This window comes from Henckelia pumila, chromosome 2, assembly GCF_033568475.1.
Source record: "Henckelia pumila isolate YLH828 chromosome 2, ASM3356847v2, whole genome shotgun sequence".
NCBI lineage: Eukaryota > Viridiplantae > Streptophyta > Magnoliopsida > Lamiales > Gesneriaceae > Henckelia > Henckelia pumila.
The window spans coordinates 140,450,903-140,469,934 of NC_133121.1; the positions used below are offsets into that span (position 1 = coordinate 140,450,903).

At 33.7% G+C, this 19,032-nt stretch overlaps 1 protein-coding gene across 1 annotated transcript; it reads right to left on the reverse strand.

Moving 5' to 3' along the window:
* Nucleotides 1-4,899: 4,899 nt before the first annotated feature.
* LOC140878552 (increased DNA methylation 1-like) lies at nucleotides 4,900-10,707 on the reverse strand. Its single transcript, XM_073282157.1, has 11 exons — nucleotides 10,703-10,707; nucleotides 10,423-10,480; nucleotides 10,239-10,295; nucleotides 9,893-10,141; nucleotides 9,246-9,313; nucleotides 9,085-9,141; nucleotides 8,876-8,969; nucleotides 8,647-8,787; nucleotides 8,492-8,563; nucleotides 5,614-5,667; nucleotides 4,900-4,959 (listed from the first exon to the last, which is right to left on the reverse strand). The coding sequence occupies exons 1-11, from the start codon at nucleotides 10,705-10,707 to the stop codon at nucleotides 4,900-4,902; spliced, it is 915 nt and encodes a 304-aa protein (XP_073138258.1).
* Between the last annotated feature and the right edge of the window lie 8,325 nt (nucleotides 10,708-19,032).

A 19,032-nucleotide genomic window follows, 5' to 3' on the forward strand; every position in this document is an offset into this window, starting at 1 on the left:
AGCAAATCAAGCCATCTACGCTGTCTCATATTCAATTCTGACTGTGAAAACAAATATTTCAGACTCTTGTGATCAGAATAAATCTCAAACTGTTCCCCGTATAAATAATGTCGCCAAATCTTCAAAGCAAATACGATGGCGGCCAATTCAAGATTATGAATCGGGTATCTGGTCTCATGAGGTTTCAACTGTCTCGAGGCATAAGCAATCACATGCCCTCGCTGCATCAATACACATCCCAAACCGCGATGAGATGCATCACAATAAACAGTGAAACCACCAGTACCTGAAGGAATCGTCAAGACTGGTGCACTGGTCAATCGCTTCTTCAACTCAATAAAACTGGATTCACAGGCTTCAGACCAGATAAATGGAGCATTCTTCTGAGTTAAATGAGTAATCGGCTTCGCAATACTAGAAAAATCTTTAATGAACCGGCGATAGTACCCAGCCAAACCCATGAAACTACGTATCTCAGGAACAGATGTTGGTCTTGACCAACTGATCACTGCCTCAACTTTACTTGGATCAACAGCTATACCATCTCCAGATATGATATGTCCAAGAAATACAACCTGTTTCAGCCAAAACTCACATTTTGACAGTTTAGCATACAGTTTCTCAGATCTCAGAGTCTTCAACACAGTTCTCAAATGCTCTGAATGATCAATCAGATTCTTCGAATATATCAGAATATCATCAATAAAAATTATCACAAAATCGTCGAGATATTTCTGAAACACACGGTTCATCAAAGCCATAAACACAACTGGAGCATTTGTCAAACCAAACGGCATAACTATAAACTCATAATGGCCATACCTGGTTCTGAACGCAGTTTTCGGAATATCAGAATCCCTAACTCTTAGCTGATGGTATCCAGATCTCAGATCGATCTTGGAATACACAGAAGAACCCTGCAACTGGTCAAATAAATCATCAATACGAGGCAAAGGGTATTTGTTCTTTACCGTTGCCTTATTCAGTTGCCGGTAATCGATGCACAATCTCATTGAACCGTCTTTCTTTCGAACAAATAATACTGGAGCTCCCCAAGGAGAAACACTGGGTCGAATGTATCTCTTGGCCAGTAAATCTTCCAACTGATCTTTCAACTCTTTCAATTCCACTGGTGTCATTCGATAAGGTGCTTTAGAAATCGGTGCAGTACCTGGCATCAGTTCTATGTTGAAATCAATCTCACGATACGGAGGTAGTCCTGGAATTTCATCGGGGAAAACATCCGCAAATTCACTAACCACTGGAAAATCAGCCAGGTTCGGGCTAGTTTTCGAAACATCAACTGCATATACAATAAATCCCTCCGCTCCTTTCTGCAAAAGTCGGGTCATTGATAATACAGAAATCAGAGGAATCTTAGCACGAGAACCCTTACCATAGAATTTCCATTCTCCAGCCATCTCAGGTCTGAACCTCACTATCTTCTGAAAACAATCTACGGTAGCTCTGTACTTGTTTAGCATATCAATCCCAATAATGCAGTCAAAATCAGACAAACCAAGCACAAAACAATCTATCTCGATCTCATTACCATCATACTGTAACAAACAATTCTTAACTGTCTGAATAGATATAAGACCTCTCCCCAAAGGAGAAGAAACATATACTACAACAGGCAATGTTTCAACAGGCAAAGAATGTAATGAAGCAAATCGTGCAGAGATAAACGTATGGGATGCACCTGTATCTATCAAAACATATGCAGGATAACCATAAAGAGAACAATTACCTGCAATCACGTCATCTGGTGCTCCCTGTGCCTGTTCCTCTATCAGTGCAAAGACATGAGCCTGTTGTCTCGATGACTGACTACATGTCTGATTCCCTCCTGGCCTTGGCTGTTGCTGTGGATGTGGTGGTTGAAAGGAATGAACAGAAGAGGCTTTCCTCGCAGGTTGAGCCACTGATCGTGATGACTCTGCACCTCGTGACTGTCCAGAACCTCTCTGAGGACACACCCTCGCAAAATGGCCAGTCTGATGGCATATATGGCACCTCCCAGATACACCTCGGCACTGATCGGTTGGATGACCTCCACCACAACTGTTACAAAACACTCCTGTCTTATGTTTCGTGCCACTGGAACTCGAAGAACTGCTCCCTGACTTTTTAAACTTTTTTCCTCGAGCTTGCAAATATCCTTTCTTGCCACTGCTACTACCACCACTTTCAAATCGAAGAGGTTGTTGCGAGATTGGAGCTGAGGTTTGTGACTGTATCGGAGGCTGAGCGATATACGAAGCTCCTCGCTGTTGTATCAAACCAGCTTCCGCTCCTTTGACACTGTTCAAAGCATCAGCAAAATTATTCGGTCGCCTTGTGTTCACCAAAGTAAATACCTCCGGAGTCAGTCCATTAATGAACTGATCAGCCATTGCCTCATCACTATCAGCAACATGTGGAGCAAAACGTAGCAATGTAGTGAATTTTGCAACATAATCTTCAATATTTAAGTTTCTCTGCTTCAGATTCGCAAATTTTGCACCTTTATCTTTGCGGTAAGACACTGGAAAGAAGCGTTGGTAAAACTCAGTTTTGAAGACATTCCACGTCAGTACAGTTCCTCTACGCTCCAAAGCTTTCTTGGTCGTGGACCACCAACTCTTTGCAACCTCATGCAACTGATGCCCAATAATCTGACTCTCCGCTCATCACCATAATCAAGCGAATCAAACAACATATCCATGTCATCGAGCCATCCTTCACATACAACTGCATTTTCAGTACCGTTCAGAGTAGGCGGATGGTATGATTGAAATCTTTTCAATAATGTTTCCATCGGAGTGGCAGTCATATCTGTCATATCTCGAGAGGTACTTCCCTGTTCATTGCTCGGGACTGTAGCTTGAGGTACTATCGGTGTTACCACTATTTGTTCCGGCAGAGGAGTAGGAACCTGAGGTCTAAGAGGAGGTCATCCTGGTCTTCGAGACATATCTGATTATCAAAAGGGTTAGGATACCACAATCATCAAATATATCTCAGTCTTCCTCTGATCATCTTACCTCTGATCAAGACTCGGTTCTGATTCAATCTTAAAAGAAATAATTGAAGTACTCAACAAGACATGCTTCCAATCCATTCAGATAATCAGGTAGCATATCATAATTCATCAGAACACATGCCTCTAATCATTTCAGATATTCCAGTAAGCATGCGTCTTTAATCATCATAAATAATACTTTCAACTAAAATAAATACAACATCATGTAATAAAATAATTGAAAGTAAATCATGCTACCATTTACCACATGTAATTAAATCATAGCATAATAAAATACATAAGCAAGGTTGATGACTCGATCTACCCCACTTACTATCTAACTCAGTCCAGAATTTTCTCGCTCTAATACCACCTGTTGTGAGGATCCGAGTATTAATCTCTCTGTTCCAACTCAATGAATATAATATTCATAAATATTAGACTAGCATCAAAGACTAAGTAAAAAAAAAAAAATTTAAAATTGGAACACCTCGCTCGATCGGGTGAATTCACCCGATCGAGCGAGCCCCCAAGCTGAGCTCCTCGGGTGAAACTTAAAAATGTCCTCGCTCGATCGGTGATATCTCTCCGATCGAGCGGGCTCCAAACACAAAAACTTTTGTTTCTGCAAACAGTGGCCTCGCTCGATCGGTGAAGTTCACCCGATCGAGAGGGCTCACAATTCAGAAAAACAGCAGAAGCTTTTGCTGTCAAACCATGAAATTCCTTCAACATGCTCTAGTAGTCTCATCCTATAATGGTGCATCAACTCTTCAATCTTATAAGCAAAACTAACATGCATATTAATCATGATGCAGGTGAAGATAAACAATATCATATCATAACTTGAATCCAATCCAAAACTAACTCAATATCATACAAAAAGATCATTGCACAAGAACATGTTATATTAAAGGAATACAACTATGTTCAACAAGTCTTGACAAGGATAAATACAACATGATCATTTATTCTACACTTTCAAATTATCAGATTCCGAAACTTCATATCAAGTTTAGCTAATACAAGATCATGCTATAGACCTAACACAAGACTTTACATCTAACTCGGATCTCCACTCTATCTCTCAATCTCTGTTCTTCATGCTCGCTTCTATCCTGTTCCAGTCCCGCCTATTGTCATGACACATACAACATAATAATAGCCGGATAACTCCGGTGAGAAATATATTTCCCAGTAAAAGCAACTAAACATGCATAGCAAAGCATATATCAAATTCATGATATAAAAGTAACTACAATGCATGTTTTAAAACAAGGTTCTCTAGTTCATCGTTTGGGATCCCGAGAAGAAGATATCATAACTAACCACCGACTCTCCCGATCGAGGTGGGGCTACTTATCTTGCTTCTCTAGACTTTGAAGCCATTATATATGTAAATCAGATGCTAGGCTAAGTCAACCACCCAGGCCATACATATATAATCCCTCAAATCGTCTAATTGAACGTTTCCGTTCATTTCAAAATCAAAGAAACAAGTCTTACAAGATGAATGCAATATATATCAATAAGATCACATTCATTAACATCAAGACTTATTCAACCATTCATAGGAAAACATATAAAAGCAACTAAGCAAATAAGTATGTGATTTAGGGAACTCGATACAAACCATCTCGAGTTATAATCTCATTCAAATAGTAGTCCACTTTTACCTTTCGATTGTGAGGTTTTAAGGCAACTTCAAGCTATCCAAATCTTGTTCTTTCTTCTATCAGTTTCGAAGTCGACGTTCTCAAGCTCGATATCCCTTGATTACAAGCTGAAACCATAACATAATTACCAAGAAACATCAGTTTAAACTTATCTCAATAGCAGCTCACGCATAAGATAGTAAAACAGCCTCAAATCAAAAATTCGACGGCATATCGGTATTATTCGGCAATCCCGAACTCAACTAAGTCAATTCTATCACCATATACATCATATATCAGCTGCATATCAACTCAAACCCATCATATCAGCAAGCATATAAGTCGACTAGTAGCTGGGAAATCAGAAAAACTGATCCAACAACCATTCTTTAACCCAACTTCAATATAATCAAGGAATAAAACTCCATAACATCAAATCATAACCACAACTGATCTCTGCCATTTTCGACTTCTCAAATCATAAGGAACTAAAAGACAACTTACATCAAATCGAAGGTCTTCTTGCAAGGAGTCCAGAACTCTTTTCGGAATCGAATTCGGATACCCGAAACTCAAGATATAGCAATTTAAAGATGAAGAAGAAGCTTGGAGTTTCTTGCTCTTTTCTCTCGGTTCCTTCTCTAATGTTTCTGATGAAAATATGGTCATACACACGTGAGTACCTATTTTGCATACCAAGTGTCCACCAAGTTTCCATTATTTGCACTTTGGCCCCTCAAGTCTTCAATAAATGCAATTCAGTCCTCAAATTTTCAATTCATTCAATTTCAATCCTAATCAATTTAAGAATATTATAATTTAAATCAAAACTCTAAATATTCCCAAATTAAATATTCTCGGATTAAAATTAAATAATTACGGGCGTTACAAAAGAATCGCTCACGATTTCTTGTGGGAACCACAACCATCATCACACAATTGTGAGGGGCTAACCTGTTCAGTAACAAAAATGTCTTCAACATCATAGATAGGATAGGTAATGTACATCTACAATAGAGTCAATATAAAACTTGAAAAAAACGGTGTACGTGGTTGTTATGTAAAATAAGACAGTGTTGTACTTCGTGTCGTAACACCAAAGACAACACAGTGCAGCGGAAATTTAAAGCGTAAATAAAACTCAAGTAATAACTTTTGCACGAGTATAAAACTCATGCGGGTGCCTTAGGGCTAAATATCACTAGTAAACGTAAGAGTAGTCTTACAAAACAATCCTAGTGATTTTACGAAAAATCATTAAATACTAAATTTCTCAACACGTTGAGAAATCAAACTTGCATCCTAAAATACGACAAGGTATAAAAACTATTGGATGCAACTCTCGTGGCCTAAATTGAAGAGACAGTAAAAATCTTCGAACACCACTATTCCCATAGTGTTGTCTCTGATGTCTTCAACACGAACGGCAACACAGGGACATGCAACAACGATGGTTGCAAACATTGCTTCAGAATTCTTCGAGATCTTTACTTGAATTCTTCAGAGTATACGCAGAGTAGTTTTCGTCTGAAGCCTCACTTTTTCTTGTACGTAGAAATCCCCTTTTATAGATAATCATCCAAGCTTTGAAGATTTCCTTAGATAGAGTCCTACAAAAATATGTAACAACCTTTTAGTAGGAAATAAACTCTATCAATACATGGAAATCAAATCATGATAATATCAAATTATATTTTATCAAATAATCACATTATCACGATATGATTTAAACTTTGGCAAATATATCTTTAACATATACGAGATATACATGGAATATTTACCAAATAATCTATCTTGTCTAGAAAGCAAAATCTTCTAATTTTCAATTAATTGTGGCCGAAATATACAAGGAATAAAATTCCTTTCAAAACTAATACTAAATATATAAAAAGCTCTAAATTACCAATTTATTACAGCACGAGCAAAACAATTGCACCATCTTTCTTATAACCCTCAAGTTTTACCTCCTTAAAAGTAAGAATTAGGGCTGGGTACGGTACGGTATATCGTACCAAACTACGATACCGTATACCGTATACCGTACCGTACCGTACCATACCGGTATGAAGAAATTCATATCGGTACCATACCGAAAATTCGGTATACCGGTATGGAGAATTTTTATACCGGATACCGTGCCAAAAATAAATAAAAAATTCGGTATATCGAAAAAAATTTCGGTATACCGAGTTTTTTTTTCGGTATACCGTGAAAAAATTTTAAAATTTTTTTTTTTCGGTATATTCGGTATACCGAAATAAAAAAAATTTATATACCGATACCGATACCGATACCGAAAATTTCGGTACGGTATTAAATTTTTAGTATATTTGGTAAATTTTTCGGTACGGTATGACAGTATTTTTTTCGTCATTCGGTATTTTTCCCCAGCCCTAGTAAGAATGCAGAGGTTAAACACTAATTTCTATATACAACATTTGTTTAATTGATCATTATCAGATTCAATTAAAACTTGAAGACGTCCAATGCACATCATTAGCACACATAACATAATAATCAATATTCAACAATCACCAATAAGTTCAAAATGGTTATCTAAAACATTTATTTTTCAAAGTTTCGTATCCCCACGAGGCCACGACATTTTTCATTTCACCTTTCTAAGAATATGATATTCCAATATGAAAATCATGCGATGCACAGACTTCAGATTGAGCCTTAAAAATTTGAAACGTAATGCATAATTAATGACAAATTGAAAAGAGAGTTGCTAATTGACCCACATGATATAGATATAGCTTCAGCAAAAAAAATCGAATAATTATATATTCCTATTGGGCACGATATCTGTATCGTATTAATTTTTTTGTCTCATTAAATTATCTTGCTTTGCGTAAATTCTTAATATTTAAGTGAATGAAGCGAGAATTAAGAATCAATCAATTGAATGGTAATCATTAAATTGCAATGTACGTATATTAATCAAAACTTCATATAATTAAGCTGTGAATTAGTATTTGAGTTTTTTTTTCCTTAAATAAATTATTGAATTGTTGAATAACAATTACACTTTTATAAATAAATTTAATCACGAGGCCATATAGTTTGTGGACACCGATCGACAACTAATAATAAAAAATAAAATCAAGATCTAACTATAGTCCTTTTATGCATTTGATACCAAAGATACCTAGTGCATATCGAGTGCAAAATTAATTTTTGGTGAGCACAAAATAATCTCTGATCCATTCACTGACATAATTATCAAATACAAATCTCATGCAACAAAGGGAAGGATGATAATGACATTATACATAGTAAATTGATTAAGGTTTAGAGGAACAAGAGCTAAGGAAACTACCGATATTAATTAATTAACATTTTTATTAAGTGCGATTTCTAATTAATATTAATTTTTTAGAGCGAATATTATCCTCGCGCGACGTACGTGCATTGCACACATGATATATTTTTTGAAAATAATAATAATAATATATAAAAAAATAAAAAATCAATGTCTTGCATGCTATGCAAACATGCCATTTAATTTGTACAACTATCGCTAGAGGGCAGAGTCAAATGCTTATAAATGGAAGGAAAGTATGTGAAGGTAAGTATAGATTTAAAATAAAAATCCGTAATATTTTTCTTAAAAATATATTATGAAAGAACTTTAATAATAACAGAAATGTCGCACAAAAATAAGTAATTTATATATCAAATAAAACACGTAATTTCTTAATGCATATTAATCTGACCAGCCAAAAAAATTTCCTATGATAAATATACAACGTTAACCAAGATTTATACATATGCGTTGACGAATTCACACTCTATTTGTAGAAAACAAAAAAATGGCATTTCAAGAAACCAATATTGGTTTGTGCAAAAACGATGTCCCTTCAAATGCCATCATGGGGTAACTCTTCATGTATTGATCCAGCTGCAGAGTAGAATATAGAATAATGAGCATGAAAAGTATTTTAAATTTCCAATAGCCTCCATTAAAACAAGCACAAGATAAACCTGTTCCGGGCCAAGGTTTTCGAAACCAAATTTCTTTCTCCACATTGATTCTGCTTCATGGGCAGCAGGAAGCACAAGATTTTTGACATTGAGGTGTGAAAGAAGCTTCTCAATGCAAAAGAAGAGAGATTGGAAGTATCCCTGAGAAATGTTATTTTTTCATTAAAAGACATATAATTTGTACTCGTTTACATGATTTCTAGTATATATTAGGGTGGACATGCCCCACCTTGCCCTGGCAATCAGGTCTTGTTGCAACTAAGGGAAGCTCTGCTACCTCCGAACCAAATATTCGAATAATTCCAGCGGACACCGCAACAGAGCTATTCAAAATAGACAAAATATATGAATTAAAATAAAGTTTCAATATTAAAACGATGATTTACCAAGGAATTCAACATGTTTTCCTGCATATATAAATCTATATATATTACTCACTTTGCTGTCAAAATGGCACAATACATGCCACAGAAATCTTGATCCTTGACCTTCCTCCTGGAAAGCAGCAGCCATATGTTAAAGTACCCATTCATATTCACAAAAACAACTTAAAACAACAATTAATGCATAGAATTTTTGAAGCACATACGACGTCTTACCCATAAACCATGTTCGGAATAAGATCATGACTGCTATTGCTGGGAACAACAATCGGTTCAAAACATTCCTGGAACAATTTGATTGATTGAAAATCACTTCTCAAATTCTTTTCATTGAATAAACTCACAAAATACAATCAATCAAAGAAAAAAACCATGTTAACTATAATTATAAAAGGCAACTTTAGACGTGTGGGCTCGAGTCTGCGCGACCTCGATTTACAAAAATGATTAACTGCCAAGTGAGCTCCTATTCGTCCACACTTTACGAAAATGATTAATACAAATTGCTATAGAATTTCATTGTTGCCCATTATAAATTATTTTTAAATATTTTTATTTTTTCCATGTGTGACAGAGATCTAAAAATGATGTCTTTCTTCTTAAGATCATATAATTTTAATGGGCCATAAAATAAATTTGAAAGATGTAACATCAACTCTTGTGCAAATTGCATGCTGAAAAAGTGTTAAACAGAAAAGTATGACAAGAGGATCGAAGATGATACCAAAATTTTTAAGTCCATCCAAATGATGAAAATATCTTAAATTGACACGAAATTTAAAGAGCTGGAATATGATGGGAAAATTTCAGAACAACAATGCAAATAGTAGATTCATAGAAGCACAAGTTGAAAGTTAACTTACATGAAAAATATTAACAGCACCAGAAAGCCACACCCTGGTGACTTCAGAAGCTTTTTTCCCTTTAAAAAGCCTCCATCTGATTATTTCAAGCTCTGGATTATGTTGTAAACCATGCTCCTCAAATTTTTTATTCATGAAGCTTCCAATATTTGGAGGGAGCATTTGTTCTCCAGCCTCTACCAACTCCTTCAGAGTGGAGTTGATATTGTTGCATTCTATGCAACAAAACCAGTCATCTTCTGGCAATATCTGTATTTTTAATTGTTTGTTATAAAATCAAAAAGAAAAAAGAAAATGTTACAAAACCAAAAGATAATGAACATGTTTTCTGTATCGACATATATACCTCTAAATTAGCAATATTTTGCTTCTTCAGACAACAAACGTGATATTCCCTGTCACACTAGAATAACAGATACTCAATGATTATGCTTTGGGGATATATAATAATAGATATTAATAAATTATATATGCAAACCGATAATTCAAAGGAGCGTAATCATGTCTAAAATTAAGAAAGCGAGTTATACCTGATCACATATGATTATTGTGTTGTCTTTTATTCTGAACTTGCTGAACCCATGATCCCTATAAGAACAAGACCATGATTAGTCATTAAAGGAAAAATAAAGCAAAATATAATAGAAAAGAAAATAGATTGCACACAATTCAATCTCTCGATTAATGAGACTTGTATTTTCTTGTTATTTGTAAAAATAATTTACAGATTGATTTATAGTAGATATAATTATTAATTGTACGTACGTGATTAAGGATGCACTTTGAAAATTGATTTCGAAGATATATAACTTCATAAATTCATTGTATGCCAAAGAAACATATATAGTGCATATAGAGTGCGAAATTAATTTTTGGGAGGCATGCACAAAATTAGCACTCAATTTGCACGCACGGATATAATTATCATGAAATTCTTGAATGAAAAATTTACCGACAAATGGAACATCCACCAATCTCAGCTTCAAAATTTCCAACAACACGAATGCATCGCTGGTTTAATTCTTCAAGAGGGTTTGCGCCAGCAGCAGCAAGAACATTTGCATTGCGCTTTGAAAACTTTTTCTTCCCAAACATGTTTTCACAGTATTTGCAATACCATTTACCTTGGGGAATACCTGGAGGACCAGCGCATTCTACAACGGAAAGTACTTGAAAGGTTAGAATATATATATAGATTTACTGAAAAAACTGGGAACAACTAAATCTACTTACCAACGTGAAAACTTCGCGGGCAATTTCCACAACTTATCATATCTCCCCTAAGCTTGCATATAGAACACAAATCATCTTTCTCCCTCGAAGACGATTCACTGTTTTTCACTTGGTCAACATATAGCTGATGGAGGGACATACCGTTTGCTATAAATATGTTGTGGTAACTGCCAGAACAAGTATATATATTCAAGTTTAAGTAACCTAATTAAGTACTCCACATGTGCAAAAAATTGTGACGTTTGCTTGAAAATTAAAAAATCGCTCACGGTTTCTTGTGGGAACCACAACCAGCATGCTTCTCAAACTGTGAGGGGCTAACCTGTTCTGTAACAAAATGATGTCAACTTCATAGATAGGATAGGTATTGTACATCTACAACTGATTCAATATCAAACAAATATTAATTAATTAATTAAAAAGCTCTAAATTACCAATTTATTGCAGCACGAGCAAGAAATTGCACCATCCTTCTTATAACCCTCAAGTTTTACCTGCTTAAAAGTAAGAATGTAGAGGTTGAACACTAATTTCTATATACGATTATCGTATATATGTTAAATTGAATTTACCTGTCCACGTATGATGTATGACAAAGCCGTTCCATCGGGAAGTGCATTCCCTGCTAATATTGATTTGTGCATTCCTAAATCCCTGCAAGACAAGAGCGACAATAATAATTTTCATAAATGCATGATCAGATGAGTTCACATGAAAAACTATAGAACTTATGATTAATAAGAAACAAATTAAGACATGATGGGCACTTACTTATTCGTTAGTTTCCCCTCATGTTTCAATTTGCTTCGACTACTTGATGAAGACATTTGAGGCAAATGGATCAAGTAGAAGTTAAGGACCTGAAATGATCGCCATAAACAACTGTTCGGTTGATTATCTAATTCAATATACAACTAATTGTGAAGATGCACATCCAATGCACATCAATTGCACGCATTTTCAGCATAATAATCAGTATTCAACAATTAACAATAAGTTCAAACGGTCATCTAAAACATGTATTTTCCAAAGTTTTTTCATATCCCCGCGGCCTTGTTCATATATTTCACCTTTAATGTAAGGTAAAACTGTAAATTTGATCATGTATGTTTCGATTTTTTGCAATTTCAGTTTTAGTCCTGCATGTTCCGATTTTTGGCAATTTCTGTCCTTTTTATTCGAAAATGTTTACGTGACACTGTACACGTTAGCTCCACATCAGCACTGAATTGGTGCCACGTCAACGTCACATCGGAAAAAAAGACTAAATTAAATTGCCAAAAAAAAAATAAAGACTACAGAGTGAAATCGCAAAGTGACAAATATATACATGACCACAAAAGAAATTTTCCCTTAATGTAATAATATGGTATTCCAATGAGAAAATCATGCCATGCACGGACTTCATTGTTCATTTCACCTTTAATGTAATAATATGGTATTCCAATGAGAAAATCATGCCATGCACGTACGGACTACAGATTGATCAGTCTTAAAATTTGAATAGAAGTGTATAATTAATGACACATTGAATATCCACTAATTAATATTCCTATTCCGCATGATATTATAAGCATCGTATTAATTCTTTTCCGATCTCATTAAAATTTATCTTGCTTTGCATAGATTCTTAATATTTCAAATGCATTCAAAAGTCTCGTCAAATCCAAAATTTATTTATGTAAAACATATTCACATACATAACTAAGAATGTTTTTTTAATTTTAATGAATACCATATTTTTTTCATTCCACACGTCATCCATCTATATCTAACATGAAGTCATGCAATTTTTTTTAAATTTATAACTTCATTATGCTTTTTATCACCCCTTGAATGGGTAAGAAATGAAATAATACAATTTTACATTATTTGATTCTAAAAGATTTTCATATATATGAAAAATTAATGGTCAAAATAATATGTATTTAGGATAATACAATTAAATTTTTTCAAACATAAATTTTTATCACCCCTTGAATGGGTAAGAAATGAAATAATAAAATTTTACATTATTTGATTCTAAAAGATTTTCATATATATGAAAAATTAAAGGTCAAAATAATATATATTTAGGATAATACAATTAATTTTTTTCGAACATAAATTTTTTTAAGTAAATTAAATTTAAAACCATCATGAATAATTGAATTTTGCAATAACATTAAATAAATACATAATTTTTTCATGACTTCCGAAACCTATATGAATTTAAAAATCTGATTTCCATACAAGTTTTTTTTCCCAAAGACTCCTTTTGTGGCGAGAGGTTAGGCAGACAAATTTTCATACAAGTTTAGAATCACTAATTCGGGCACAAATCAAATTAATCTACAGGTGGTAAGAACCGACAAGGCAAGAATTTAATGGACTAACTTTATAAGGGAATTTGTACCTGATCAAAAAGTACTAGATCTTCTAGAGGTGGTAAGAACCGAACAACGAAAGAAAACCTTAATCAAGATTGAATAAGAAAAAAGTTACAGAATTGAGATAAACGAGATAAATAATTAGAATTTCAATGGATAATTTAATAGATTTTTATTGCAATTCCATTGAGGTTAGAGGTAAATTCTCCGCCGACCAAAAAAAAAACATCAAGAGAACGAAAATGATGATTGAAGAAATGCTATATATACCAAATTGATTAGGGCTTAGAGGAAATTCAATAAGAAATTTATCTATTCTTAATTAAATTTTTTTTCGTAAATACGATTTCTGTTTTACATATACTAGCTATCAATGCACATGCGATGCATGTGCAATAAAATGAAAAAAAATATATGTAAATAAAAAATTGAGCAAGGAATATATCAAGTGAAAAGATGTTGATAAACCGTTCTTTTAAATTTTAAATTGAATATGATAATGGATTCTATCATAGAAGAGAAAGAAATTTTGATATAGACCTTTTTGTCCTTTATATATAGAAATAAATTATTAACTTTTAAGGTTAGATGGGTAATGTGACTTTGGTGTGTCACATGAACGGAACAATTCGATTAGTATAACTGCCTCAAGTTTTATATATAGATTAGTTTTACATAGAAACTTTTATACATGCTTAAAGAATTTATAAAATCTATGCCTGAGTAGTTGAGTCAGAGTGTCCTCGTGCGATGCACGTGCATCGCACACATGATATATATATATATATATATATATTATAAATACATAATTTTATTTAATGAAATTAATATATAGTTTATGTATTAAAATTGAGATTGGTCCCCTTGATTTTCCAATAATTAAAATTATTAAAATATTTTTGTTGAATATAGATCGTAAATTTAAGAAAAATATAATATCCTTTGGCATTTAAGAAGAATCGGGCGTACAATTTTGACTGTTTGTAATAACTTAATTAATTTTTGACTTCATGTAATAATTTAGATTAGATGTGCATGTTTACATGCATACACATAATTTTATCTAGAAATTACGTATGTTCAATATAATATTAACTTTACCTTTTACATCATATAAAATGGAACAAAGTCTCTTGAAAACATAAGAATTCGTTGATTTATTCAATTTTTTTTTATCATACCAACCTGTCCTAGGGATGACAAAAGGTCGGGTGCATTGAAACTGGCCCGGCGGGGCAGGTTTAAACCTGATCAAGCGGGTCCACATGCGGGTCCGAGGCGGATCCCGGGTTTGGCCGGACCCCCCGAACCCGCTCCGCCAAAAATATATATATTAAATATACTTTAATATAAATATAAAATATACATGTATATATATTAATAATATATAATTATATTATTTTTATTACATAATCAATATTTTATTCCTAATTTGAGTTTATAATATTTTTGGATTTAAATAATTTAAATATATTATGATATTTTTAATATGAAAATATATTATTATGATTTTTATTTTTTTATTAATTATTAATTAAATAAAAAATGATATATTTTAACTTGTAGGAATATTTTTTTGTCATAAATATTATTAATATAAATTTAAAAAATAAATTTAATGATGAATTGTTAATTTTTTAAATTATTTAATTTTTTATTTAATAAAATTTAAATTATATTTAATTTGACGGGTCCAACGGGTCTAACCCGCATTAGACCCGCCGGGTCCACGGGTTGGCGGGGCGGGTCTCGGGTTTTCCCAAACACGTCCCAAACCCGCTCCGTTGTCATCCCTAACCTGTCCCATACTCCCATGTTTGATTAATTTATTCCATAGATCTTAAGCTATTAAGAATTTTTTTTTGTCAATAAATCATCACTTTTTAAGGTTTTTATAAATAAATAAATAACAAGTGTATTATTCATATTTTCACAAAATGATTTCACAAATCTAACTTCCATAAAAGTTTTGAGTCACCATTTGGGTAAAATCAATTAATAATTAATTTTTCAGTTCGATTTCTCACGAAATCTGAAATCACAAACATACATACATATATGTGTGTGGAAAACATAAACATGAAACAAGTTAAATATAGGAGCCACATTTCTAATTAATAAAGATAAATTTATACCTGATAAATTAGATCTTTTAGTGGTGGTAAGAATCACATTCGAGAAGCCAAATCACGAGGATTTAGAAATGAGAGAAAGGTGATAAATGAAAAATCTATAGACAATTGAAGAAAATTTTGACAAAATTCGACTGTGGTCAATGATCGAATAGCCGTCGACAGAAACAATTTTCAGACAAGGAAATGATAGATAATAACGTTATATATAGTGAACTTATTAGGGTTTTAGGAACAAGAGTCGCTAAGAAAAACTACTATATCAAATGAAAATTATAAGTGCGATTTTGTTTCATATTAATTTTGTAGAGCGATTTTTATATATTTTTTAAAGAATTTTTTTGTTACACAATTATGAGATAAAAAAAATTAAAAGAAAATAACCAAAATTCAATATGACAAAAATTTAAAAATTTATTATATATATGAAAAATTAAAGGTCAAATTAATATTTATTTAGGATCGAAATTAAATTTTTTCGAACATAATTTTTTTTTTTTTTTGCAAATTAAATTTAAAACCACGAATAATTGAATTGTGCAAATTAAATAACGTTAAATAAATTCATAATTTTCTCATGACTTTGGAAACCTATGAATTTAAAATTTTGTTTTCCTTACAATTTTAGAATCACCAATTCGTGGACAAATCAAATTAATCTAGACGCTCAGCAAATTCATGGATGCACATTCGAATTAAATTTAATTTGGTGAAACTAAAGAAGAAATATCTAAAATATCCTTCAAAAAGTAAAAACAAAAAAAATAAAAATAAAGAAAGGAACAAAATCTATATCTCTCTATTTTAAATTAACTTCATTTGTCCATGATAATTTCCATTTTTGTGATTTCATTTTATTTTCAAACTTAAATTGATTTGAAACAAAAATATAATACATGTACACAATAAATACTATTCATATTTTAATCACACACGCAACTCATTTAATATTTCAAATTTAAATTGATTTGAACAAACATATAATATATGTATACAATATTAAGGATTTAAGAAAATCCCCTGTAGTAAGTCCTTAATTGGGTGGAAGCGCTGATGAGCAGATCAGTAGTGGAAGTAGGTACTTAAATGGCCAAAGCACTAAATCGACGGATATATGCTTGCAAATCTTCTTGACCTTGCTGTTTGATAGCGAAAAGACTGAGAGTTGTTGTGGGGTGCTTTTTGCTACTAGCAAAATGGTGTAGAAAGACCTTGCTGAAATCCTTGAATTTCTTGATATCCCCTGGACGCAATAGGTTGAACCATTGTTGTGTTGGCCCTATCAGAGTATTGAGGAAGACCCGGCACTTGATCGGGTCAGAATATTTGGGCAACAACGCAGCATTTTCAAAACGGGATAGGTGCTCTTTCGGATCCCCTTTTCTATCATATTCCCCAACATGTGGAAACTTAAAGTTTTTGGGGAGTTTGGAATCCAGTATTTCAGCAGAGAAAGGAATATTTCGGACAGGCGTGGCTAGGTATCCGGACTCTTTCTTCTTTAAGAGCTCCATCTCTTCTTTCAATTTCTTGATCTCCTCCAATTGTGTGTTCTGATCTGGTGGGGGGGGGGGGGGATTGGCTTCCCCCCTTACAGCTAACGCTCGTTTGACAACGGCTGTGACAAGTTGATTTATTTGTGCGTTGACTCCGTTCGCATCAGCCATCTCAATTCTTTTTCTTCAAATTCCCACAGACGGCGGCAATTGATGATATCAAAATTTTCCTCTGAGTTCGGTCTGGTAGAGTGGATTTCCACATCTTCAATAAACTGGGTAGGGTCGGGCAGGATGAATTTCTGCACAGACAGAAGCCAAGTTAGGGGGCGCCGAAGGTGTTTTTGGCGTGACCCCTCCGATGCCTAAGTCAGTGCTCGAAAGTGAAAGAGCTTGACTAAAAGTAAGAACAAGAGAATATGCGTGCGTGAGTGTGTGAATAAAAAGTGAATAGAAGAGATGATATCAATAAACTATGAACCATACTTGTATTTATAGTGGCTTGGAGGGGTAGGTTACCTTGTCAAGGTAGAACATGTGTTAGAGTAGGACTCTAATTGATATATCTGAAATCATATCAAATCTTGGATTCATAAGATATTGTCCTTATCTGTTGCAGATCTTCATGTGTCCGAGAGTACTGGAAGGTTCTAGATATTGGGCCCGTCCTGGACCCGGGTCGGGCTCCAACCATCCCAGTTAGGGCTCAAGCCCATGAATTTATGGTCATGAGCCTGATAAGCACGAATCTTATAGATTATTTTGCATTTTATTTTGTCGTATTCATACTTATCTGGCATTTTTATTCCGACTTTTGTGCCTAAATCGTCATACTTTTATGTGTTTAATTGTAGGTTTGACTAAAAGTTGAGAAGACTTAAATATTGAAGAAAAAGTCAAACAATGCGATGCCACGTCGAAACTTGACCGAAAAACACGGAAAAATCCTATGAAGCCAAGAAGAGTGAGAGAAGAATAATACACGGACCCTGGGCTTGCTCTGGAAGGGGTCCGTGCATTTTAGAGAGAAAAAAGGATTCGGCCCAGTTTATTGTCCGACCCCGTGCCTCTTCTGGACCAACATCCGTGCCTATGTAAATGAAGAAATCCGAGACAGAAGACCTCCGGAGGGGTACACAGACCCCGATTCGAGGTCCGTGTGGTTACTGTTCACGTGTTAGGAAAAATGTCCGGAGGTGTACCCGGACCCTTATCCGGGGTCCGTGTGTTTCGCGAATGTGAAAAAATATATTGCCAAAATTTGGAAATTTTGGGACTTTTTTATTGGAGGCAATTATTGGATATTATTTTGGACGAAAAATAAGGTTTTTTGAGAGAAAAATATAAAAGAGAATCAAGCCCTAATTGGAAAGAGACTTTTGACTGGAGAACTTTTGGCCAGATTGGAAAATTGACGGCTGGGAATAGAAACGAAGAACACAAGCAAGATTCGGCACCATCGCTGAGATTTTTCTTTATTTCTTCTTTTTTGATTTATTTACGTTGAATTCAAACATGAGAATTTTGTCTCTTTTTGATATAATGGAGTAGTCGTCTTTTGATCGGGGTCACGATAGGGCCAGACTATTGATTTTTGTTTATGGAATGGATTGATTGATTTTTTATTTATGAAATATTTATTGATTGATATTAATTTGTGCATAATTCTTGCTTTTAATCTGGCCAATTAATTGCATGTTTGTTGTTCGATCTGGACTTGAAAAAGAAAAGATTGAAATTAGCTTCAAAAATATTGATCAACACATGGTTAAACCGACTAGAAATAGTATTCGGTTTCATTGTGCGATTTTAGGCGAAAACTGAAGTTCCATAACTAGTGAATGCGTTTTTATTTAATTAAATTCAATTAGAAATAATTGGACTGTTAAATGAAATTAGGATTATTAATT